The sequence below is a fragment of the Vidua chalybeata genome, chromosome 8 (genome assembly GCF_026979565.1).
Source record: "Vidua chalybeata isolate OUT-0048 chromosome 8, bVidCha1 merged haplotype, whole genome shotgun sequence".
In the NCBI taxonomy this organism is placed as follows: Eukaryota; Metazoa; Chordata; class Aves; order Passeriformes; family Viduidae; genus Vidua; species Vidua chalybeata.
In genome coordinates, this window is record NC_071537.1 from 18,011,113 (window position 1) to 18,038,080 (window position 26,968).

At 41.6% G+C, this 26,968-nt stretch overlaps 1 protein-coding gene across 1 annotated transcript in view; it reads left to right on the forward strand.

Moving 5' to 3' along the window:
• The first annotated feature begins 6,514 nt into the window (after nt 1-6,514).
• ARHGAP22 (Rho GTPase activating protein 22) overlaps nt 6,515-26,968 on the forward strand; it is a 122,720-nt gene continuing 102,266 nt past the window's right edge. Inside the window, exons 1-3 of the mRNA XM_053949007.1 lie at nt 6,515-6,575; nt 20,007-20,206; nt 22,527-22,614. Coding sequence (XP_053804982.1) covers nt 6,542-6,575; nt 20,007-20,206; nt 22,527-22,614 — 322 coding nt within the window. The 5' untranslated portion in view covers nt 6,515-6,541. The remainder of the gene's footprint in view (nt 6,576-20,006; nt 20,207-22,526; nt 22,615-26,968) is intronic.

A 26,968-nucleotide genomic window follows, 5' to 3' on the forward strand; every position in this document is an offset into this window, starting at 1 on the left:
TAGATCAAAAGATATAGCAGCAGAAAAGAGACTTTAAGACAGACTCGGAAAAATGTTGACAGAAGGGACCTCTGGAGGTTATTTAGTCCAGCCTTCTGCTTGGAACAGAAGTAGCACCAAAACCAAACCAATCTAATCATCTCAAAAATCTCTGAAGGCTGACATCTCCCCTGCTCTGCAGAGATCTGTCCCAGTGCTGCATCATCACTCTCCTGGTCAAAAAGATATTCTGGGCTCCAGTCTGAGTTTCTAAGGTCCAAACTTGGGGGCTTTGCTTTTTGTATTTCAGCATCTGTACTACCAGGTGTTGGATTTCATGCTCTGAAAATGTCCTTTAAATATTTGTGTGTTGATATTAGATTCCTCCACTAGCCTTTTTGCCCGATTAAGCAAGTCTGTCTCCCTCAACTCTTCCTTGTAGGAGAGGTGCCCTAGTCCTCAATAGTCTGAGTAGTCCTTATTCAGATGTGAAACACTTCAAACCAAATGTAATTTGGGAAACATTTATTTCTGTGTACCTTAATTGTGCTAACTCTATTTTATCTGGCTGTGAGACACAAGTTGCAGTGTCTTTGTTATCCTATTTCACATTGGAAAATATCCACTAGATCTTGTATGGAGCAGAATAATTCAAAGTCTCTAATCTGCCCTTACATGTCCCCAGTAGATATTGCAATGGTTAAAAGATTTCTCTCTGCCTCATTGATAAAGCTATCATCTAGACACAAAATTAAGATGGGCACTGGTTATCCATACAACTATTATCCATTCTATTTTTACCTACTTTTCCTGGGAAAAGCAAATGCAATACTTGGAGCCATCCTGTCTCAGTATCCTTATGTTCACCTTTGTTACCAAAGGAAACTTTGCTTGTAGACATGTTTAGGAATATGGCAACAGCAGGAGTTTCTAGTACTAAAGGGGACATATAATTTCTGATCCTGGTATAATAAGGATAATACCACAAAGACAAAACAGAAAATATAAAAAAATTAAAAACTATAAACATACTTTGTCTCCCTGATTATGGTATCTAGAATATCTGGATTTATAAGACACTTACTGTCCTTAAAAAAGTTCTTGCATTCATAATCTAAGTCTTGCTTTCCTATAATATATGAAGGTACATCACAAAACACATTTGGAAACGTTTATCAGATCATTCAGAATTGTCTGTCCTTTTTTTTTTTTACCACCTCAATTGCACTGCCTAATAGTTTCTCAAAAGCTGAACATTTCTGTCAAAGGTTTTGCTTGTTAGAATAGTGCACCTTGACACAGTCAGAGATCATTGTTTAATAAAATCAGAGAGGACACATCAATTTCTCTGATGTTTGTCAAGTATTAAAAAAAAAAAAAAAAAAGAAAAGAAAAAAAAGAAATCCGAGCCATGCGTTTTTAATCTACTATGAAAAATAACAGACAATGCTCAAGGTGTTTTTGCAGGCCACTTATGTAAAATATCTATTTTTCTTACTTACAGGGCACTCTTTTGAATAAATTTGAATTACATTAAGGTATTTCCAATAGGAGTAGGTGAGATCTTACAGGGGTATAGGTACACTTGGTATATGTTCACCACTGCAGAGGAGCAAAAAATGAAAGTGTGCCAGGAATGTCTCTGCAGGGTAGTTTCTTGTCCCACTGAAGTCCAAGGCAGCTGTGTTATAGGCTTCTCTCAAGCTACAGCTGCTCTCCAGAGAGTCACTCTTACATCCTGACATCAAAGATTAATTACTCCTGACCTATTTGTGGAACATAACTAGATGGGAAGGAACATTGAGTGTAAAAGAATAATAAAGACACACAGAAATTCCCTAGTTTCACTCTGAAAAACATTAAAAATTATTCTAATTTAGTGTCCCCCTTAGCCCCCATTCCTGAATGTAGCTCTGTAAGATCAGAGTTCTGTCCTTTCCTGGCAGCCATGGTGTGTTGGGCACATTCACTGCCTCCTGCAGTAACCATCACCTCTGGGAAGCCCAAGATGTCATTAGGCTTATGCATTTTCTTACTTTTCAGCCAAACCCAAAGAAATTGTTCCAGTCTTTGTCACTTGGCATTAGATAATCCCCAAACTAAAGTTTTTCCTGAATCACCTTTTTTTTCCTCAAAGATAGCTTTGAACTTCCAGTTGTTTCCAGAGCTGCTCTAGAATATCTACACAGCTTTCTCCATTCTTCATTATCTGTTTACGTGGTACTAGGGAGGTCATCTCCAAAGAAGAACAGAAAAATTCTCACTTCATGGCTTGAGTGTTTCTTGCTAAGACTGCCAGTAAAACCACTGGCTACTGGAAGCTGACAGACCAGTAGCCTTTTTCACCTGGAAAACCAGCTGGCATCATCAGCATCAAGAGATTTCAAGTGGTGCTCACTTAGCCTGTAAGCAAGGGCTACATCAAATAGAAATTCCTTCTGGTCATTAGTTACTTGAAAAGTTGTTAATTTTTGCACAGACTTCTTCAGCAGAATTTCACAGTTCCTGAATACATAACTATTCAAACTTGCCTTGCAGAAGAAATCTTGCTGCAGTTATTGATCTCAAAATGCACACCTGGTCTTTCCTTGTTTCTCTGGACCCTTTCCCATCGCTTCCATTTTATAACTTATTAGAACAGATTGCAATTTTGGTTACAGTCTAAATAAACTGGATCTGAGATTCAGTGGGGCCAAAGTCCAGCCCAGATCTTGGGCTTTGATCCAGGTGCATCATGCTGATGAGCAAAGAAAATGTTATCAGTCAGCTAGTTACAACAAGTCCTTGGCCTGCAGATAGGAGCAGAAGATGAGGAGGAGGAAAAAAGGATATACCGTGTGATAATTGGTAGGTGACAGCATGCTGTGTGTGCAGCCTGGGGAAACAGAGATCCATTCAATCTGCCTCACAACAGCTTCAGCAACTTCACTGGCCCACGCACTCTTCCGTCTCAAGCACCCGCCGCGTTTCATAGCCTCCAGTCATCAGCCTTGGCGCCAACACATGAATCATATCTTCTGTGAGGGTCCCCACTGCAGTAACTCATTATCATCCTCTGCAGCTAGACAGCACTTGCCAATCCCAGATCTCAAAACACTGCATTAATAGGGACATGACCTGGGATTGAATATCCTGCTTGTAGCCATGGGAAATCAGCTGTCATTAAGACAAGAAACCCCATCTCCTCACTCTCCTTAAGCTTTCTAATCCCTAGGTCACATCACCTGCCTTCATTTTGTGTGCTTATCCATCAATGGGGAATACTTGTGATAGACACAAGAGTTTTTCCACATTCCGAAAAGGCAGCAGATAATTAATGACCACATTTATTTTTAGATTCACATAAGAGCCACATAGTAACACTTCTCCAGTATGTGGGTAGTCAATTGATTTCTGTTTTCTAGCCTACTAGATGCTTACTGCTCTACGACAGACTTTCATTCTGGATTTGACCAAGCAGAGGGATATAACCATGAGAGCAGTGGTTTGCTGGTATACATTATCACTTTGGTATCCCAAGCCATCAGGGATGCCCCTCTCAACTCAGATTAGTCATAAAAAGTCCCATTGCCTTCAGCTTAGCAGCTTCCTAAGTCACTCTGAAAAGCCTGCTAAATAGGACAACCCTCAGAACCCAGCTCTGGAACAGAATAACCAGAAAACCCCCTTTTCTCCCTAAGGATAAGAGGGAGAGCCCAGGAGGGCAGACCATAGCATCCATAGTACTTGAATGAAGAAAGGAGGAAAGATTTAGAAATGGCCAGGTTCAATCAGAACACAAGCACATCTAACATGTTTACGATTATGAAGAAGCAGGTCTAGGGTCAAGCTAGGAAAACACACCGCAGCTCTATGAGTGAGAATTATGTAGAATAAAGATTACCAATACCAGACACAATCTTCCATTTATTAGGTAGGTCCACAGCATTGAGGGAGATGTAAGGTCTAGGTGAAAAAATAGTCTATGGCTCATAATCCAAATTCATACATCACTACAGACACACTGGAGGCTAATATTCCTACTAGACAGTTTAAGCTAGATATGAAGCACAAGTCTGGATTTAAAGAGAGGTCCTGGACCTGTGGGCAGAGGGTGTGGATGGTGACCACGTGAGATGAGTTAGAGCCATTAAGGTTAATAATACACTTCAGGACCACAACACAGGTTTCTCCCACCTTTGCAGAGTGTGTTAACATGGGAGAACATCTCTGCTGCTGGGATGGAAAGGAACTGTTAGACTCACGCAAGAGAATTAAAGTAATACAAACCATTGAGATGACTTGTCCCAGTTATCTTCCTCAGTTTAAGCAGATCGGTATAGAGGCTTTAGGAATTAAACATTTCCATAGTGTCTAGTTCCTTCTAGAAACTTGTGCTACCCTTCTACTGGATCTACTCTTAGTGTTTCTATAAGCAACTAGTTCTCTAAATTTTCAGACCAAAGCATTGCAGCTAGTCTGGAACCACTTGCTGGAGGTGATTGCTTCGTTGTGTTTTGTTTTGGTTTTTTTCTCTCAGCTGACTTGTTTGTTTTAATTTGGTTTGTTTTTCTTTTCTTGGCAAACAGTTTACTTACCCCAAACAGTGTCTGATAATTTTAGACCTGAACTTCAGACCAATATTTAAATGGAGGGAAAAAGCTCCAAATCACCCCCCCCACCTTCCTAGTCTTTAAAAAATAATTTAAATTACATTTATACTTTAAAATGTCTTTAAGAAGGGCTGAAAATGTTTAAGTCAAAGCAAAACAGGGTCAAATTGAATGCTTCTCTTTCCGCTGAGTATTTTTTATTTAACAAGAAAAACTTAGATGTTACCATTTAGTGTTGAACTTGGCTTGAATGTTTTCATTTTATTCATAAACATGATAATTGTTTATATAGCTCACGTTATATAATTTTTTCCTAGATGGGAAATCAAGTTTTTATGGGAAGTGACTTAGCAGGATGAAGTGCTCTATGCTTCCCATGAGGCTAAAAGTTCAGTCAGCTTTATCCCTTGTCATGTTTACTGTACACACCTTTTGACTTCCTGCTCAAACTGCAAAATGATATGTATTAACAGCACCAGAACAGACAGGAATTGCTAAAAATATGGAGAGAAAAAGAGTTCTATTAAATGGTTGGTCAGAAAGGTGGGAATGCAACACCCCTCTGGTGATGCTCCTCCTGCTTATCCACAGTATCAGGACACTTGCTAAGTTTGCTGACACTTGCTAAGGGATCATCAGTTAGCTATTCCTCACTCTGCTGAAACCCAGCTAAAACAGATAACTAGTGGGGAGATAACTGCAGGAGGCTGTGTGTTCAGAACTGAGACAGTAGTTCAGATCTATCCTTGCTTACAGGTGTGTAAGTTTGAGTTCATGCCACCAAGACCTCAAAGATTTACAATCACTTATAAGCTGCTGGTTTTACCAGTAGCTAAAGGTCCAAAACATCTTAGCCATTGCTGCAGCTGCACATTGAGAAGCACAACCTCTGTAAAGAGCCAGAGAACATCTTCCAGTACTGGAGATATAGCTTGATAGCCAACATTCAATGTCCAAGATAGGATAGATCTTGGAAGAGGAGGAAACTGCCAATCTCAGATTCCTTTTGTCAGTATAACTCAACAACACAAACCTACAGGGTGATACTGCAGGGCATGTATGCTGCTAGGGAAGTATTTACCCCTTTCTGGCACTTTCAGAAGAAACTGCTAGGCGGATGGAGCTACAAGCAGTCCAGGGTCAGGATATGTCTGTTACTCAGATGCAATTATCATCCAATTATCTATTTGTATTTTATAGTTACTATTTAATAGTTTCAATCTATGTCAATAAACGTTTGTCCTTTCCTCCTCTTCATTACCGACTGCAGAACTGCCTCCCTCCCGGGGAGGGGTGGGGGTGAGCTTAGCAAACAGTGCAATTAAAAATGATGGGTGCTAAAATGTACTGTAATGAAGACATTCCCTTGTGCCCATCCTGCGAGTCTGCCAGTGCAGGGGAGAGATATTTTTCTCTCTCGCAGAGAGCAGTGGGTCGTTCTCCCTCGGCTCCCCAGCTCCCACCGGGATGCCTCCTCGGGAGGGATGCAGAGCACAGCAGGTGGCCTAGCACGCCGCCGCCCTCAGGACCAGAGCAGTTGGTATTTGTTCCCGGCGCAGGAGAAATCCCGCTGAATCAGGTTCGGCTGCCGATCTGATCCTTGTCGAGTCCAAGCATCTGTTGAGCGCACGCCGCCGGAGGAAGCCGCGGCTCGGGCGCGGGGCTGAGCGCGGCTCCCTGGAAGCGGCACATTGATCACACGGCCGCGCGGCCAATTAGCGGCAGGAGCCAGGGCCAGCCCTCGTGTCTGCGCGCTGCTGATCCATCGGCAGTAATTACCGAGACACTTCATGCCTACTTTGGATGGGAATTAATTCGAGGCCGGATAAATAATGCATTAGGGTTTATTCAGCCCCGCGTGAAGCGTCACCCCCGAGCCGGGGCTGGAGCGCCGAGCGGCGGTGGCGGCGATGCTCGGGGCGGCGGCCGGGGCCGGGCGCTGAGGCTGCGGGCAGCGCCCAGCCGGGAGCATGCTGAGCCCCAAGATCAGGCAGGCCAGGAGAGGTGAGTGTGCGACCCGTGCGCCTCGCGGGGTGGGGACGGAGACCAGCTCCTGGCACGGGGAAACTTCGCGGCGGTGGCGGACAGCCGGTACCGCTGCTCGGAGCGTCCCCCGCCGCGGCTGCAGCGGCTGCTGCCCCTCTGGCCGAAGCCTGCCCTGGGGCACCTGCGCTGGTGATACCAGCGTGGTCTGCAATGTCTGGGCTGAGCAGCAGGGATAAATTAAAAAAAAAAAAAACAGTACTCTGTCCTGGGTCGCGACATGGCCCTGTACTGGCTGTTAATGCTGTGTTTCTAATGCTGAATTCATTATAACGGCTGGAGACAGGTGTGTCTAGTTTACCTGCAGCATCTTGGAGAAGCAGTTTGCTGTAGCACATTATCCTTGCAGGGCTGCATGCAGGAGATGGAGATACTCCTTCTGTGAGCTGTGGGCAAGACAAAAGGAAGGAAGGAAGGAAAACCTGCCCTGGGTTTGCAACAGATGCTTTGATCAGTCATTCGGACCTGCAAGGTGTGGCGTGCCATGTTTGTAAAGCAGAGAGCTGGGGCTGGGCACAGCCGTTGTCTCGATGTCAGGTCACCTGGAAGAGATACTCCCGCAGGGGATGCATTCTGTGATCTTCAGGGGCAGCACCAGTTAGTCATTTGACATGGCATTTGGAAACCATCGTTGCCACTCACAAACTAATGATAGTGTCAGAGGGATCTCTTCCTGCCCATTGGAAAGAGATTATATTAATGTCATTTAGGAGCTAAAGCAAACACAATCAGAAGCGTATGTAAAGATTAGGGCTTTCTTCAGCCATGCCAGTATTGTCAAATAGGAAAGGTATCACTGATTCTAGCTACTGTGATTCCAACACAGGCACTTTCAGCCAAATGTCACTGCATCATATACTGAAAGCTGTATTATGTGATGAACAGTCCTTAAAATACCAACAGCCCATTAAATAGCTGTTAGCATCTTGGAAAGAAGAAGCTTCCTGCCATCTGGAGGTGTCAGGATCAAATATGTACTGCTGCACCCACAGTAAAGTCATAAGTACTTATTTTTTAGTTACACAAGGTTGTAGAAGTTCAGCAAGTCTTTTGTAGATGTTGCCTCTTTGCCTTTCCCTTCTAAGGGCATCTTTTAATATTTGTGTTATCCATCATTCCTGGTAGCTATTATAGCTCTGATGAGACAAGCTAGGTGATGCTATTAAGGTTGTACAGGAAGGCTGTGTCATGCTGCCATTCTTCCACTCTCTTCAAATCCCTCAGAAGAGACTAATTTGTGTATTAATATACATTGAAGTCTAGTTATGGGACAGACATTCTAGATCCCTAGGGGCTACTGATACTTAGAGGACAAGCTGTAGTATACCTTTGTGATTCAATTTCAATTTATAGCAGTATGTGTTGTTCTCTCTGTGTTTGTTCTCTTTGGTTCGTTAACTGTGCATAGGTAAGTTTATTTCTGGATGAATTTAGAACTCATGAAAAGAGCTGGCATGCTGGGTTTGGAAAATTCAGGAAGTTTCTTACTTTTGCAATGCTGTGGCAAAGCACTGGTAACCTCTTGCAAAGCTTACCAAGTAGGACCAAATCCTGCAAGGTTCTTCTATAGCTCTTGTTCACAGGAACTGTAAACTGGCCATGCTGGAGATGCTGAATGCTTCTCGAAGGTAAGTGTCCCACCTTGCAAGACTGAGCTGAATAGGAAATGGCAGTTCATGCTCCCTGGAGTCTCAGTTGGGATTCCTAATGAAGATTCAGGTGATAAACAGTGGACAAGCAAAGTATTCAGAATGTTCTGCAAACAGTGAGTGTCAACAAGGGCAGTTGATCGGCTGCAAGCTGCTGCATGAGTTTGGCTGACCTTTCAGATTAGTGGCTGTTAGCTTTGCCATTGGGCACTTAGTTGTGGGAGGGAAGCAATGTGACTTATCTGAGCAGACAGATTGAAGAGAAGGGACAAGGAGGGATACTCAGGGTATCCTGAGTATCTGTGGTTTTATTTGAGTGTGGCAAAAGGCAGCAATGTGGCTGAACTTAGGGGTGTTCATGTATTTGCAGAGTTCTTGAGGGTAAAACCCCAATATGTGTGGTTTGGCTAGCTAGCTCTTTACATCAGGCTCCCTGCATTTGTGCAAACAGGAATGCTTCATCAAGTTCTCTTTTATTTCCAATTCTCTGCTGTGAATGTGCCTTTAAACATGGAGTTGTGACGTCTGTTGCGCTCATTTTTGTTTGACTTGTAGATTGTCCTTAAGAAAGCTCCTGGGTTTAAGGATATTCAAGCTTTTGAAAATGCATGATCTGGACTTGAGCCTGACATCCAGGGTGTAGTTCCTAATATTTATGAAAGAGACAGTAGAGAACAAAGATAATTTGCCTTACTAAAAGTAACTATCAAGTGTAAGGCAGTCCTTGCTGTTCCACCAGCAGCCTCTAATATGTAACTCTGAAATATGCATTCAGAGGTACATGTTCTTTTCATAAGATCTAGAAAAGTGTAAAATCTCACAGACAGAAAATCTTAATGTGAATAAATGGGCCTTCTGGCAAATCATTCATTCTGGCTGGGTCTGAATGGATTTTGCATTATTTTTTAATCTATAGGGGTTCATGCACAGCAATTGGTAGAGTCCAGGAACCCAAAATAAGTGGCTGCAATGGAAAACATTTTTTCACTTTCTTCTTATGTGATAGGGCAGAAAAACATACCCTTGCAGAGTGGAGGCAAGAGAATTTCTGTATAGATTAGAGGGAACGCAGTTTGCAGACTACATCCTTCAGTCTCAATGAATGCATTTTTGTTTAATTGTTTTTAAGAGATTAAAAAAAAAAAAAAAAAAAAAAATTTGATCCTTGGCTTGAAAAGTCCCCAAAAGGTTGCCAGCCCAATTGCATTTAAATGCACCAAATGGAAGTTGGACTGACCACAGGCTTATGCGTTTGTATTTTGAGTGATGTGATTGCCCTCTATAGAAAGAGTTAGCCTGCTGCCATCATATATAATTTACAGTATTCCTGTCTTCAGCACAATCTGTCTCAGTTGTAGAGGCACTAAGAATAACCCTTATCCCCTTATTAGGGCTTTGTACTTTTGGGTGACACTATGACCTATTATTTCTGTTTGTGACATGTTCATACATACATTACAAATTTTCCTTACAGTCATAATAATAAAACTTTTTTTGTCTGTTTTAATTAAAACTTAGTCTAGAAAAAGTGATGGGAGACATTTTGGTTAGTTAGGCTGCATCAAATGTACTGATATCCTTCACATGCCTGTAGTAGAACAGTTATTTCCCTCACGGTGTGTGAAGAGCCATCCTTTCACCATCCAGTGAAAGATGGAAAAGGGGAGTTCTCCTGTCTAGTACCCCTCACCAAATGGCAGCTCAGCACCTGCAGCCTCAGCTCTGCACAGGGCAGCACTGGTGCCTGCACAGCCCCACGGTCAGCTCTGCGTGGAGGGGCTGGAGCTGTACACAGCTATCCCAGAGCACGTGGGAGGCCAGCGCCTTGGCACCTCCAGCCTACCAGGCAGATGGGAACACCCAGTTTCCTACTCCTGGAACCAAGGTAAACAGCCCTGAAGCTGTGAACTCCTCCAAACACTTCCTCCAGCCCCGAGAGCCCACCAACATTGCTGGGAGCACACGAGGCCCCGGGCTGGAGCAATCGGAGTGACTCGTGCAGCTGGCAGAGTGGAGCCACCATTAACGAGCAGCCCACTGTGGGGGGGTGGTTCACTACCCCACATCCTTACATGGGTGATTCTGTAAGGCAGGAGAGGCAGTTTGGGAGCTCTTCCCTGGAAAGGTATGCGGGCAAAGGGCAGGGATGAGGTGTTGGTAAGTATAATTAGGTTTGTATCTCAGTTTGGTGGAGGAAGACATCTCTGAGAGGGTGGGGAGCGGGAGGAGGTGGTAGTAGAGCTGCCTGAAATATAATCCTGGATTTTGTCATGTTGCTTTGGAGAAGCTTGAGAAGAAACTGCTGAATTTAACTTAAAATCCTAAGGCAGGAGTACAGGGGCTGTGGAGGGAGGCATTGGGCTGGACTTGGTGCAGTATTGGATTAACTGCCCTGAAGGCAGTGTGAAGAAATAGGACCACACTAAGGGGTAAAGCAGGGGACTAGTAAAATACAAGGGTCCCTTCTCACTGTGTGCAGTCCTAGGGAGGTGAATGAAGCATGGAGATACTTTTGTTCTGTGGTACAGAGTCAGGCTCCTTGCACTGTGCTGCTGTGGTGCAGGGGTGTGTGGCAATGACCTGCATTATAAACTCTGGGCTCTAATTGTTTTTTTTGTCTCTGTTGTCCTGATTCAGTGCCATGTGTGTATAGAGACAGGCTCAAGAAAGTGATGTTTGTGGGATTCCTCCCGAGATAGGTTCACGTTCTTGCCCTTACTTGGTGGCATGTCCCATGAAGAAGAATGTGAGTTGTTCAAAGGTGTAATCCTCTCTTCCCTGTATAGATACCCCTCTCCAACTGGATTCATGGTGTGTGCTGGAGTAATTGCTGCTCTTAGCAATAGCAGCTTTCTGTCCCTGCCTGAAGGCTCAGGCAGGCAGTCATTTTCCTTAGAAAAAGCCCTGAAAAGTTTGCAGGCAGGCACCAGCTTATTAAGCACAGGCAATCTGAATTTGAAATAATGAACCATAGCCTCACCTCCTAGGGAGGGAAAGGGGCATTGAGAAAGAGGAATAATTCAACTCTAAGGGCAGCTGGACTGCTGGGGAGAGCACTTGTGGGGAGGAAATTAAATATTAAAAAATCACAAAGTCATAGGAACTCTAATTACTAATAGAACATCACTGAGGGAATACAGGATGAAACTGGCAGACTGTGTGTAAATAGCACAGTGGAAGGGCTACAGATGCTAGCACCTCTCTCCTGAGAGGACGGTCACCTGCAATTTCACTACCTGTATAAATGTATTACTCTTCATTATAAGCTTACTACCAGAATGACTTTCTTTCCTTGCTGGCTTTCCCCTTACATTTATGGTAAATGATAGGCAAGCACAGCTGCATAAACAACTTTGTGTTTAAAAACATAAACACACCATGAACATAAGTTTAAGTTTATGTCCTTCAGCTCCCTGCAGTATGGGCAGGGGTAGTTTGATGCAAGGATAAGGGTTCACTGCTGAGAAGGGGAAACTCCTTCCTGAGGCTGCAGTGTGGGCTATCTGCTGAGCTGGAAGAGGAAAGGATCTGTGCCCAGACTCTGCCCAGGCCTGCACATATTTAAGTACTTAAAACTAACATGGAGGAGGGAGGGTCCTGCTGACAGTCTTTCTGACAGGTACTCCTTCCACAGAGGTTTTCTGTTCATCCTTTGTGCCCAATGAGCTGTAAATTAGCCTTTATGAAGAGCTCTAAAGAGAGGAGATACTAGGTTTTTGCTGTGGTTGAAAGAAGTTGCTTGTAATATCCTTCCTCTTAAAAGCAGGTGTTAAGAATTATTATGCTTCACTAAGATTGTCATCCTGTGAACTGGTATTGAAGTTAAAGCAACCTGTGGTATAAGAAACAAAGGACAAAGAAGCTGCATATGTTGTTTCTAAAGTGAGAACTGATTTTGTTGCATGGGAAGGGATTGGGCTGCTCATGATCTTTTTGGAAGAACTGTAAGCACAGGGTTAATACTTACTCCTTTGCAGAGCTCCAGTTTAGGAGGAGCCCCCTTTACTTTATTAACCAGTGATGTCACAAATACTTATGGCTTAATAATCTGAGTACTTAGATTGAGAGTATGAATTAATGTAGGAGTAAGAATTCCTATATTTCTTCTGCCTTTGTCCCCCAGATCAACCCTGGCAGTGGAGCAAGTCAGTTAGCTGTTGCACACAGTAGGAAGCAGAACTTGTTTGAACATTAAAAAGAAGTACAACAGTGTTGAAATAGGCACACTGAGCTCTTGGTTCAATGTTATGCCTTGAAAAGCAGGGTAGGAATGAATACCCTCCTGATCTTTGGATGACTGAAAGAAGAGAAATACAATGTTGTGGCTGAATTCAGGGAAGTTTATTGCTGAAAGTGGCTGGGTTCTGGTATCACTTTATCTTCTAACCAGTTGCTGGCAAAAGGTCTTGAGAGAGTTTTGTTTACTCTAGATTCTATTTTTTGAGTCCAGAATAATTTTGGAAAATTATATCACATGGAGTGGGGTAGACAAATTTCTTTGGTGCTCATAACATCAATTTTAGGAAGCACTGATGCTGGCAGCCACTGTCTGAGGAATATGGCCCATGTGCTTGGCATGGCACAGACAGTATTTAGCAAAAGTATGTGGGTGACTGGAGTGCCTCTGAGGAGCCTGAGGTTTTACACTGCAGTGCACCTATGCCTATGCTGCATCTGTAGTGCTGTAGAGCTACAGTTTCGATCAGGACTCCACAGTATTTGGTGCTGTACAAGCTCAGGCCACAGTCCCAGCTCCAAACTGAATGTTATTGTGGTCAGCATTTTTTTTGTTTGTTCCTCAATTTACTATGAGTGGGAAGATTATTAAAAATTCATAGCCATAGCCATTGGGAGGATTACAAGGGGCTGTTGCTGATTGCAGAGGGAGTTCAAGGTATTCATTTGGCCTTCCTTCTCTGACCTGATTTGACTCACTAAAATACCAGGAAAAAAAAATATCTTAGAACTTTCTACCATTCCAGTGAGCAACTTTTCTCATAGAAAGGTCTCACCTTGTCAGTGTAGGAGTGTAAGGCTGGGTGTATTGGCAGATGGAAAGAGAAGGGTGGAAGTGGGAAGAAAGGAACAAGACTTTTTTCTTCTGGCAGTGGTGAGCTGTAGCTCAGCGTGATTGTCAATGGGATTACAAGAGCTTTGGCAGCAACAGAGATACCTTCAGCAGTGTGGGGTATGCAGTTCTCTTGTCAGGTATGCAGCTCTAACCAACCAGATAGAGAAGATGTATGGCTGTCTAGAGATTGTGCCAGGGTTCAGTGGGAGTGGAGAGCTGGTGCTTGGGTGTGCTAGATAACATTGTAGTCCACAGTGTCTAACAGGTGCGTGTGCTTTAACACAACGCATCTAATAGCTATGACCTAAGTGCTGATCTGTCCTCTGAATAGTCTGCAGTGGATCCAGATGGGAGATCTCAGAGGACAGTGCAGATAAAGGGACTTTACAATATGGTCTTTTGCTGAGAGCAGTTTCTGTACTTGTTCGTGTACTATCAAAATGGTCTGTACCTCTGGTTTTGCAACAACAAAGGATGTGGGCTATTTCACTTTACTAGATTGTAAATTGTTAGGTCAATCTGTTGTAGCAGAAAGAATTAAGTCATTATCCTTCCATCTTGGCACTTATCCATGATCTAATGCTAGTGGCATGGCTATGTGGATTTGCAGGGCAGTTTCGAGAACAGCTGGTGGCAGGTTACCTACAGTATTTAAGGTTTGTTCATTGACAGGTATCAAAATCACCACACATTCCTACAACCTGAAGCAGTAATTAAAATTCTTTTGCAAATGCAAGGTTAAACTCATTTAAATAATTATTCTGTGGAGTTGAGACCTGCTGGCCTTCTTGCTGATAGTGATAGCAAATGAAATTCAGGACTACTTTGTACAATAGCTGAAAGGTCTCCAGTGTGAAATGTTAACCAGCAAAGCAATGCCCCTTTACCTATATGATAGCAATGGACTGCCAAAATCCTTCACTTTTTTCCTGAAGTCCAACATGCTAACAATTTGTTACAATAGTTTGAAGATGAATGTCAATTGTTCTTCAGGAGAAAAGGATGAAATTATCCCATTGACTTACCTTCTGACTTTGAGTTTTGTTTTGGTTTTTTATCCTGGTTTGGTACTTTGTCTGGTTTCCCAACCACTGCAGAAAATACCAGTTAGTAGAGAAACGTATATAAAGCTGTCTCCCTGCTTTTTCTTCAGTTGGACAGTAAGATTACAGAACTTCTTCCAGTGTAATGTATTTGTGGGGTTTCTTGGGGGAAAAAAAAAAGGGCTTCCAGACCCATTTATTTTTCCTTTCTTATTTTTATTTTGGCTGAAAGAAATACAAATCAAGGGAAGGAATTAATCATAGCATGTCACTTTGCTCTATAAAGTGTTCTGAGGAGACAGGTGCAGCTTTATTGAGCAGAAATGATGGAGCACAAGCTGGCTCTTAGGGTAGTTTTTCTGAATGTGGCAATTGTCATCCAGATCACAAAATGTGAGCAGCTACATGGCTGTGTAGCACCTTTCTGTTTCTGTAGAGATTGCTACTCTGTCTTGAGGGAACTAGAAGCCCTTGCCAGTTCCTTAAACTGATATTCTTCCAGTTACCTAAAAATATCTTGTCACCAACCACTTCAAGTACCCTGCCTTTAATTCTTTGCTTTTTGTGTTTCAAGATGCTTAATTCTCAGATTGTACAGATGAAGTACCTTGGTTTTATTTGTGCTTACTGACTCTGGTATCTCAGCAATCAAATTTGAAGACAAATACGGTTCTGTGATGGACACAAAAAATCTAAACCAAATATTTTATTGTCTACAGTTCAGCGAAAGGAAACTCAGTATCTCTTTATAGGCATATTACCTGCATTTCCGGTGAATCCTTTTTATAAGGCCAAATTTGAATTAAATAAACCGACTGAGAATATCGTTTATAGTATGGGAAGCCACTTCCCTTTGTGGCTAGTACTTTAAATGAAGACTATATTAGAAATAATATGTAGTGTCACTGTGTCATCAGACTGAAGGAACACCAGAGCAAAGTGCCTTTATTGTAGGACAGTTTGCTGGCCAAAATCAATTATAATGACTATATTGATTTTAGCTAACTGCCTATGAAATTTCAAAAGATTACATCTTTAATTGATATTGAATTGCATTGACTTGATTGATTTCCATGTCTGGTTTAAGTAAGTACTTACTGAGTGCTCAAATCTCTAGTGGTGTCCAGAGCTGGGAGTGGGAGAGGAGGGCAGAAGAGATTGTATAATATTGCCAGGCAGATTGAACTCAGGAAGGGGGATGGTATGGATAGGGAAGGGAAGATGTTGTCTCTGTTATGTGCATGCTCATAGTAGGAGATAGATGTGATGAGGAAACAGGAATGTGGATATTGCTTGGAGACAGGTCTGAGTTGCAGAGGAACTCTTGTATGGCCCTTGTATTGCTGCCTCTGTAAGGAGTGGCAGTGTGGCTCCATCCAATTTCACCCATCCACTCCTTAGAATAATCTTTGATTTTACTTTTAGAGGCATGACAACCAAGTATGGGGTTTTGGAGGGGAGTTTATTTAGTGTAGTCTTAGGCATTTGCACAGTGAATGTTGAGCAGCACTTCACTGCCTTAGCTTGTATTCCTCCTCCCATCTTCATCTGGATAGGAGAACTTCCATGTGCCAGTGTCACTTCCAGTCATAGGAGTCATTTCGAGGTCTGTAATTGTTGCCTTACAGGATGATTTACCATCCCCAAATGGCTTGATGCCTTAGTGCCACCTCTGGGTCTGCCCTGCCTGTTGTTACAATGGCCTTGTTTCCCTGCTTCGGAGTGAGGGTGCTGTGGGTTGTGGTTGGCATTTCAGTACTGCCGTGCTGTGCAAATGAATCCTAACCCTTTTCCCAAGGAGAGTTTGAATCCTTTCTACACCGATTTCTGTTTAGAACTTAGGTGTATGACTAAATCAATAATCAACTAATGACAATGTGAAGAGTGAAACCAGCCTATGTGGTGTTATTGAAAACACATTGCTGGATTGGAACTCCAGAACATGTAAAGTATTTGCTGAGTTGTAAGTCTGATTTATTGATTTGTTTTCTTCCTTATGTTCTGCTGATTCCGTAATTCTGTTAAATAGATAAGCACAAGCAAAATATTTCTACCATTAAGAATGGTAATATATTTCTGCCATTAAGAATCAGGGGCTTGGTGTACTGCATTAGATTATCAAAGCAGATATTTTGGTCCCAGTAACCTAAGATAGCTGCTGCATTAAAGACGTGCTCATTCTGACCTCTATGCAATTATTGTATTCTGTGAAGCATGCAATATAAGCATCAATGCTGTTATTAGCCATAAATAATTCCCCTTTCTAAAAATTTCTATCTGATCCATGTTGTTGACTTGCAGATGAAGTTGCTAAGTATGTCCCTAATGAAATTAACTATTACAGTCACGACCAGAAACTAAGGAAGTGGAAAGCTAAGACAGCATGACGAATTAACAATCATAGCAATTGATTGAGACATGGTGCTGCATAAAATGAAATAAGAAAAAGTTCTGCATTCTCCAGAGATTGCTCATGAAAGCTTTAACTCTTAACTAAAATAAATAATTACTATGTGAGCTATACAAATAGTATCAAAGGGGGACTGAGGGAATATACAAGGTAACATTTCAAAGCAAGATGTCTGATGTCTTTTGTGAGGTCTGTGTCAATATAGATGGTAGGTTTCCAGTTAAATAAAACTAATTTCTTTTTAGAGTGAGAGATAAAAGAGCAGAGAGTGTATACAACTACATGAAAGTCAGGAAAACTGAAGGCTGATGGGATTTTCATGCTGGAGAGTGCTAAGGTACTTCAATGTGGAGATGACTTAGATGCTTGCTGAAAGATGGATTTTGGTATCATTAGACTAATTATTACTTTAATAGCCGAGATGTTGCCTAAGAACCATTATAGTGACTTTGATAAGAGCATATTTTTGAGATATTTATTTTTGTAATGACATAATTTGTAACATGGGTGTGGATTGGAATTTGTACAGTCTAAACCAGATCACAGTTTGGTCATAGTGGTAAAATGTGGCCTGGGATGAGGCAGAGAGGTTTTATCCAACTCAATTCTTATGGGCCTCTGCAATAGAGATTTAAACATGACCAGTGAGTTTTCTTACTGCCTCTGTGTGAAATGGGTTCCTCCATGTCCTGGTGGTGATGGGAAGGGGACTGGGTGTTCTGGTACCTCTGTCACCATCTGCCAGAGGACCTGTGCTGCCAGAAGGGCCGATACTAAAGCCTGAGGATGCTGGCTGTGTGAGGGAAAGTGGTTCTTGATATTTACAATTCAAATACCTGTCTGAGAGAGCTCAGACTACAGTGAGTGAGTTTAGAGAATATACCTGGATACACTGATTTTAAGTGAACTCTCTAGTAATATTTTTTTTTTACAATTGTTTTAGCATGTAAAAATAATCAGAATGAAGGAGTACTGGGTTAAGAGAATCCAAAAGTTGCTGGTAAATTTTACTGATGTAGGACTAATGCTGTATATTGGCTCACATTAAATTCAGCAATGTATTTTAGGCATAAACTAAAGAAAGACTAACTCTGAAAAAGCTGTGATGCTGCAGCAGTATCTTACTTGTTACATTTCAACTTTTAAATTAATTTTGAAGTGAAACTAAAAACAAAATAAAAAATTAATTTCTTCAAATTAAAAAAAAGTATCACAAAATAATTATAATTTGAAAACTAATTTCTCTTCATTGACCCACAAGACAAAACAAGTTATTCACAGTTTTGTTGAAAGCAGCAGGATTTACCTTAGCAGTTTAGAGAAATGGGAAAAAAATCCATACTGCCTGTCAGACAGGGCTTTCATCAAGTCTGAAATTTAACAAAGTGATGCATCTTCTGTCTATAAAACTGGGAGGTTGTTGTGGTCAGAATGAGTGCCTACTGAATGGTTGCAGGAGAGGTGAGTGGATCCTTAAGGCAGAGTGGAAGGAGAAAGTATATGAAACTATAAAAGTGGGGATTGTGTCACAGAGACTTTGATAATGGGAGATGTGATACCATTCAGGTCTGCCCTCTGCTGATGGAAGTGTTTAGTGTGTAGATGTGCTGGTTTAGAGCTCTTTATAAAGCACAACATGATGACCTGACTGTCAGGTCATGAGGGAGGTCAGAGCAGATTTTATCACAGACACCAGTGTGATTTCCCTCACTGGATTACACTGAGGAGGCTCTTTAAAGATCTGACCTAAGTCTGTTTTCTGCCTCTCCTTATTTTGCAGTTTGCTTCATGGAAGTGAAGAAATAGGATCAATCTTAATGTTGCAAATGTGATTATTTTATTTTTTTTTATCCCCCAAACACCACAACATCCTCATTATTTTTCTTTGTTTGCCAAATGCTGGCAGTTTCATTACTCTGTGGTGAGGTGCCAGGAGCAGAAACCAATCACGTTGGCAACATCAAGGCCATGTTTAGTTCTCTGAACCCAAAAGAGGCAAAATTAGAAAAAATTAGATTCTGAGAGGCAGAAGGTTGTTTTGCCCTTTCTTGTGATGGTTTGAATTAGCTGCAGTGTATCAGGGGTGCCTGGATAAGAAGCTTGCCTGGTTTTAGCTGCAACAGTTCACAGTGTTAATGTGAGATATCAGTGATACAGATTTACTGGTAGTGGCCTGTAATCTCACACCTTGTTCTGAGTGGGCAGTTATAAATTTTGATTTAAGTTAGCTGAGTGCAGAAAATGGGAAGGAACAGGATCATATTAGCACTAATGAAGGAAAAATGTCATGAAATATTAAATAACTATTAATACAAGATATTTCATAAATCCAAAGGAGGTAGAGGTGGAAAAGACCTACGAGGTCACCTAACCTATCTATTCTGAAGGACTGGCTTCCTGCCTGCAATATATAATCATTGTCTGCTACTCCAGACTAGTTCTAAATGCCCCAAGCTTTAGTACTCTTAATGCAAGAGAGGAGGAAAGAAAAGGTCATAGACTTTTTTTCTATTTGTTAAACTTTTCCTCACTTCTTTTTTGTTTCTGAAACCCTCCCTCAAATTTACATGTTGGTTTTCCCTCTATTTTGTCTTTTTATTTTTTAATTTTGTTTTTCTGCTTCAGTGTCAGAAAGCCCTGAAGAGAGAGATTATTTCAGTAATTCTGGATAGCTGTGTTATCTCTGTCTTCTGTGTGGATCACAGTCACTACTTTGACAATTCTCTTTTTTAATTTTCCTCAGTTTTTAATATTTTTCTCTCCTATAGCAGCTGGGTTCCCTGGCTAATCACCCCAAACTGGTAGTGTGTGGAATAAGAATATTTTTTTATACTCTCCTTCTCTTTGTGCCCCCTCACGATACATTTGCACATCCTCATTGGGCAAATATCCTGTTGGGAGAGAGCAACATCATTATTCCCAGGCAGAGCTGGAAGGCAGTGATGATTTGCCAAAAGAATGGTTGTATGAGCAGTGAAGACTCAGTGGAGGTGTGGTGTCTCTTTAGACACTCTGGAGTGAGCAATACCAAAACAGGTGATGTTTGTCCAGTGTTTAGCTGTCATGAGCTTGGATGTACACCCTGAAAAACAAGTACCTGTTCAAAAAGGAAGTATGTCTGTCCATACCTGGGAAGGAAGTGTGGAACAGTTATTTAGCCTCTCTGAGTGTTCTTACTATTATTTCTTTGTTTCACTTACTCTGTAATTACCTTTTCAGCCCGGTCAAGGAGTTTGGTGATGGGTGAACAGATTGGGCCTCCCTCCAGACCATCTTCTCCAAACCCTCAGGAACGTGTGCTGAAGAGTGGCTGGCTAAAGAAGCAAAGGAGCATTATGAAGAATTGGCAGCAGCGGTGGTTTGTGCTGCGAGGGGATCAGCTCTTCTATTATAAGGATGAAGAGGAAACTAAACCTCAGGTATGACTAGAGAACTGCAGGAGTTAATGGTTGTGACTTCTGTGTGATCACAGCTGTGCTTTGATTGACAGCTCATTTCAATAGTTTTCTACCCTCACCAAAACCTTACACACTTAAGGAGGTTCAAAGACACAAGATATTGCAGGGAGGCTTTTCTACTGCCTGACAGATGATAGAGCTTGGGAAAAGGTTAGAAGGTGTTTACTTACCCACTAGGGCATGCTGACCTCCAGATCTTAGTATGGTCAGCTATGAGACTGGAGTTTGACAAGAAGAGCTATGGAGTTGCAGATGAGAGGCAGGAGTGATTAACCTTCTTGCTCAGCTGGGACTTGTTATCTCCCAGCTAATCCATTGTTAGCCATGAGGTGAACCAGCTGCTTAGAGCTGGCTTGTGTGTGTGGAGTGTGTAGGTTTGGTTACATGCTGAGAATGGGCTTTAATATGTGTTTTAGTGGGAGGGAGGATGTTGTGCTGTGGGCTAAAGCTTACACAGGAGATGAAGAATTTCTTAATCATGTTTTTCTAATGCCTGCAAAATTTTCTCAGAGCATTTGAGCTAAGGTCTTTCCTGTTGCTGTAGTAGATTATGTATCATAATTCACATAGTCATTGTTTTGACTGTCAGGCCTCTAACCAGAGTCATTGAACAGAGGAAACATAATTGAATGAGCCAGACATTGTCCCTATGCTGCTGGCTCCTGATGAGTCAGTACTGGCATTACAGAGTGACAGTCGTACTGTGTAATATCATCACCATCCACACACTCATTATAGACAATTATTAAACTGCTTGATGCAGCTGCCTGCTTGACTGTCACACATAAATTTCATTGCAGAGTGAGAATGGAAATTAATGTTCCCCTGTGGGCCTGACATAAACATGGTAGATGAATGAGGATGTTGACTGCATCGTTTCTTATATTTTGCACTCTCCTGATCAGGGATTTGCTCCATAATTATGGAAAGTCTGCTTTGTAAAGGCTAGAGAGATTTGAACTTGCTGATGTAACTTGATTGCTCAGGATGCTGCCAGCAACAGCTGGATTTTGCACTTTCAAGCCAGGCATCTTATCTTCATATGCAATGCATGTGGGAGAGCTGGGCACTTTTGAACCATGCCAGTGAACATGATGAGGAAGAAATGGCCTCAGGTAGTCATGTTGTAAAGGGTTTCTTTAACCCTGGCCCTTTTTGGGCACGGGGTTGCCATTCATTTATCACTGTGGGAAGCCATTTTGTATAGGATGATACAGGACTATGCTCTGGCTTTTCTTGTATGAGTTGCAAATTAAGATTTGCATCTGACTTCAGCTAGGACTGTATGCATCCCACAGGAGAGATGTACTTTTGGGACTTACAGACAGCTGTTGCTTGGGATTCTCTGGAATGAAGGGTCAATGGCACAGGTGTGCCTATGCATCTTAGGAAGACAACTGAGACCCTTTGTTGTTGGGAGATATTTTTATAGGCCATGGAGATATTTTCACCAGTTGTTATTGATATTAATCCCTATTTTTCTTCAGCCTAAAGGTACTCATGCTTAATTTAAGTATTTTTGTTTTATTTATTAAGTATGGCCTTTAAGCTTGTGTGTAAAAATGAAATCAATAATTTCTCTGAAATTCCCATTGATCTTCCACCTACTTGATTATTTATACATACTCTGGAAGAGAGTTGTATTCTTGTTGTTTACCTGTTGTTTACCTATCAAATGAGATTTATGGCATAATGTTTCAAGAGAGAAACATGAAACAATATCTCTTTTTTCATGGATGTTGCATTGCCTATTTTTATGAAAACCTGTTCTTTCAGATTCTTAGAGGAAACTGTAGATACTCTTTTAATAATATTACAGGAAAGGTAGAGCTGTAATCTAATGGCAGAAGAATCACACAGGCTTTCTGGAGGGAAGAGGATTTTTTCTGTTGTCTTAATGGATTGAGTACTTTCTGGAAAATGGGCCATTTTGTTCAAATGCATGCTGCCACCAGAAGTTCAAGGGTGTAGGAAGAGTAGATGTAATGTGAGATGAAACTCTTGCAAGGGATAATTAGTTATGGAAACCAAGGAGAATAATTTCTGCATGCTCAGAGTAATGTTATTCCAGAGGAAACAGCCTTTAACCAGCAGTGTCCAGTGTTAGAGAAAGGACAGTGAAGCAGGTGGATGACCAGCTCAAATCTTTTCTTGCTCAGAATGGTGGAAAGGTGTTGGGATCAGCAGGTGAGCAGGACTTGAGTTTACTATACATTTTATCATCTTTTCCTTACCCTTTTAGTGACCTTTCCCTTTTCACTAATGTTTGTGTCCATTACAGGGTTTGATACTACTGCAAGGCAGTCAGGTGAACGAGCTGCCACCTAATCCTGATGAACCAGGGAAACATCTGTTTGAAATTACCCCAGGTATGCCAGCATTTTTTTTTGTGCTTTCACTATAACATCACATCATTCCCATCAGTTGTCACTAATGGTAATTGAGTTGGATTGATCACTCCTGAGTGTTCTGATACACTGGTGAGATTATCCAGTGAGACTGAGAAAAGGGACTTGACTACATGGTGTTCTTTGTACTGGATATAAGTGCTGCTGTGGTGCCTCATTTTCATTTCACAGTAGTTGAGATGCATCATGATTCTTTACTTTCCTGTTTGGAGAGGCTCTTTGCTTTGTGTAGTCTCTCTATGGATGCATTCTTCTGGTTGCTACAGGAGAAACAGGCACAGAACTTAGGGAAGAGGGACATGTGGTATCAGGATGCAATTTCTTTCATGTATATTAATTATTTTGGGAAGTGGGTAGGAGAGTAAGCAAAAAGCTTCAAAACACTTCCCTTTTGGATTAAATGTTTAAGAACATAGATGACCTAGCATGGAAGAGAGGTTGAATATTTTCAGGTGGAAAATCTAATGATCTGTCACTGTAGTATTACTGTAAAATTTTGCAGTCATTTTAGTTCCCATATAATCGCTCTCTGGGGACAGAATTGCTATCTCCAGGATAGACTCAGAATTAAGTTCCCTGTAGCAGTATAGGAGCAATTTAATTAAGTTGATTTAGTTCTGGTTATATTTGTATTCAAACCCTGCACATGGGTTTGAATGCAGTGTATTTTGGAGGTAGTTTCAGGTGGCAGGTTCTGCAGAGGAGAAAACCTGTTGCAGTGCTACAGTGTTACAGCAGAGGAATGAGATCCCTGAAAGGACTGAGCCAGTTCATCTATCTCCCAGTACCTGAACACCGAGTTCCTAGAGACGAAGAGGCAGACAAATGTGACTGTGCTAAAAATTGAGTGCACGGACTCAGTCATGCTTCACTTCACTGCCAGCTTGCCCTGCATGGACTACCTGTCCATGCTGCTTAGCATTGTTTCTCCCCACAGCATCGGTGCTGTCAGTAGGGAAGATAAAAGTAATTGCTTTAGGCTACCTCTTGTTTTTTTAATATATATATTTTTTTAAAATGAACACTTGCCCCTGTATTTGAATGTTATTGCTGTGAAGTCAGGTGTGTTTTTACTCTTTGGGTTAATTTTCTTACCACCCTGTTAGGCTGGCTTAAAATACCATTTTTGCACATCCCTCTCAAGACAGTATCAGTCAGAGCAAGAAAAAGCAGTGCTGTAAGGTTTTCAATGACCCCATCAGGCAGTGTTTTGCAATATCTCAGTCACAGACTTCTGTTTGACATGCAGGAAGCTACTTGGGGAGAAGAGATTAATTTTTTTCCTCTTACTTATCACTGTGCACTATCTATTAATGCCTTTTTCTCCCTTATACTGCATGGTGCCTTCATAGGCAGGGCTCCACAGCATTGCCTGTATGGAGGATCTCCAAGGAAGTGACATTAATTGTTGGTCTGAATGTGACACATCTGCACCATTTTGCAAAAATTGTGCTCCATACTGTTGCAGAAGGACTGTGGGTCTGTGATGTGAAAACACTTGCATTGTTGTGATTGTGAATGATCCCATGTGTTTTGGCAATGATCTGAAATAATTAACTAAGCCACAGACTGGCTTTATTGAGTTTCCTGCAGATTTGAAGTTCTTGTTCCCAGATGGCAAAATAGCAATTCTGTACTACTTGTCCAACTTATCAGGTTGTATTACTGTAGCCTGCAAAAGAATTGTCCTAAACTGCAGGTAGCTGTTCCTTCAGGTGAGTTGGTAAAGCAGGGCCATGTGGCTAGTTGAAAGGGGCTATTCAGAAAGGTGGAAAAAAGTGACACTGTTTAGCATGGTTGTGGATCCCAGGATATTTGTGTTCCATCTGGTGTTTTGACATCACACTTTTCTGTGTTCCCTGAAAAAACTATTCAGTCTTAGTCTACCACTGACTTGTCTGCAAAATGAAGATGTTTTCCCTAACTTATGCAGCTAAATCCTGTTTGTAACAAACTTAGTTGCTACATGGGTAGTAAGTATTGAAAAAACACTATAAATAGCCAGTCAATACAGAATGTGATTGACACAGACGTCACTGGAGAAATGTGGCCCGAAGGGTTCCCCATTTTGTTCACAGTACATTTATTCTGTGCTGGTTTTGGCACAAATGCCTTTTCTTTTTTTGCATGTGTTCTGAAATGACCATGTTCTGCGTGGTTGCCAGCCTGCAAAACACCCACATAGTGAGCAGCTCTGAAACAGATGCCAGACAGGAAGGGGAGCACAAATTATCTTGCAGGACCCAGATCTTTATTTCCCATCACTGCCCATCTTTCCCTGTGTTGGATGTATGGCCATGATTACATTGCTGCCTAATTGTGTTTCATTTATCCCAGTATAATCTACGACTTTACCGTTTCTATAGGAATAGTAAGATTTTTTTTTTAAACTCTCTTAGCTAAGTTGGGGATTTTGTGAATACAGGTACATTCAATAGCTCAAGTATAGATTAGGGTTTTACTGTGCTAGTAAGCATCGAGCTTTAACTAACAAAATTAAGAATGGAGTGTAACATTCCTAAAGTGTACCTATAGCTATACCAGTTTATCTGGCAAAGAGAAGAGACTGAGATCTGAAAAATGTCCAAAGAGTTCCAAAGTCCGTGGTACCAGTTATCTCCAAAACCCTATTTTGTGATTAATGGCTAAGGCATTCAGCGTACTTGTTGTGCAACTGTTGCTGAGATCTTGCCACCTTTCCTCTGCTACGGTCTGTGTTAAGTTTGGCTGTGAGAGCTGTTCCCTCAGAGGGCAGGGACTAGAGTAACAGCATGTCCTGTGCTGTAACAGAGCATGTATTGATTTTCTGCTGAGTAACAAGAACTAATGATGGGCATTGTGTATTATTCATGTTTCATCAAGTTCATTTCTAAGCTGTATAGGGCAGCTGGGAGAAGGGTTAACTAGGGACATGAGAGACAGCAGAACAGTTCTACAGTTAAACCAGTGTTAGATCTGGTGACAGGGCTTCCTGAAATATATTCTCTACATTCCTTTTTGGGGAAACTGTAAATTTCTGGATGCTTTTGAATCTCCACTCATGCTTCCCTTCATCATAGAAGTTCAAAGTGGAATGGTGGGGTAAGCTGTGGGTATAAGTTGCTCTCATACGCCAGTGCACATTAGCAGGTGGTGGGGGATGTTTTTGTAAAGTTATGAAGGTAATATGAGGTCAGGTGCAAATGTTATACCATTTGAGGCAATAATTCCACAGCAGCTGGTATTTATGGATGGAAGTGATCTATGTTGTTTGGGAGAGGAGTCTGAATCTGGCAACAAAAACAGCATCTTCTGTTGCTAGGGGCAACAGAACAATAAGGTGTTGACCTGGAGTTAGAGTGCATTTCAGAGTGGTGTAATGCAGCTTGTAAGAAGCCACAGGGATTAAGCTCTGAGAAAGTCTTAAGGAATGTTCATGACTTAAGTGCTCCTGAAGTCTGACCTCTTAGGAAACAATGTTTTAATGCCTTGTGGCAAGTGGTCTACCCAGTTTCATTCCCCAGTCTTTGCAACACTATGAGGTGCTCAAGTTCTTCTGCAGACAGAGAATTTCCTGATATAGTAAGGTTTTTAGAATCCAGAAGGGGAGTGGTAAAAATATTCAGAAGTTAGGAGGTACTCATGGTACACATTTTGACGTCCCTTATCACTGATGGTAGCTAGTTCCTGTTTCTCGACACAGTGCTTTTTGCCAAGGTGAACAGTGTCAGCTCTTAGCTGAGACTTTCTGTGAGAATTAGAGTGCAGTTTTGTAATGAGTTTAATTTTTTCATTGGAAACAGCTGCTGAAAGGGTTGATATTTTTTCCATATATATAATCATATTTTTCATTTCAGCTCTCATGACTGAAAAAAAGTTCTCAAACCAGCTGGACTTCAGGTCAATCCAACCAAGGTGGTGAAAACTGCACCTTCAGGTTGTTTTTTGTGCTCCAGTTGAGTTATCAACAGCTCTCTCCTTAGTGAAGCAGTTCAGTCCTCTTCATTTTCGTTACCTTGGTCTTTTTGCACTGCCTATACGTGATTTACATGTCAAAGGTTATTTTCAAAACTTTAGAAGTCAGCTCTCTATGGTGTGCTCTTTCAGTTAGTTATAAAGACTTAATTCACTATAGGCAACTTGCCCTTACAAAAGGAACTTGCATGGAATACTGAATCCTTCAAAGATGGAGTAGTGGTTGCATTGTGCCAGAAGTTAGGTTGGGGCAAAATAAAATGCCTCATGCAGAAACTGTGCAGGGCTTATGCAGAAGCTACTTCATGGCCTTGGTTGGGCTCTATAACAAGAAGGAAAATCAAGAAAGGCAAAATAGAAG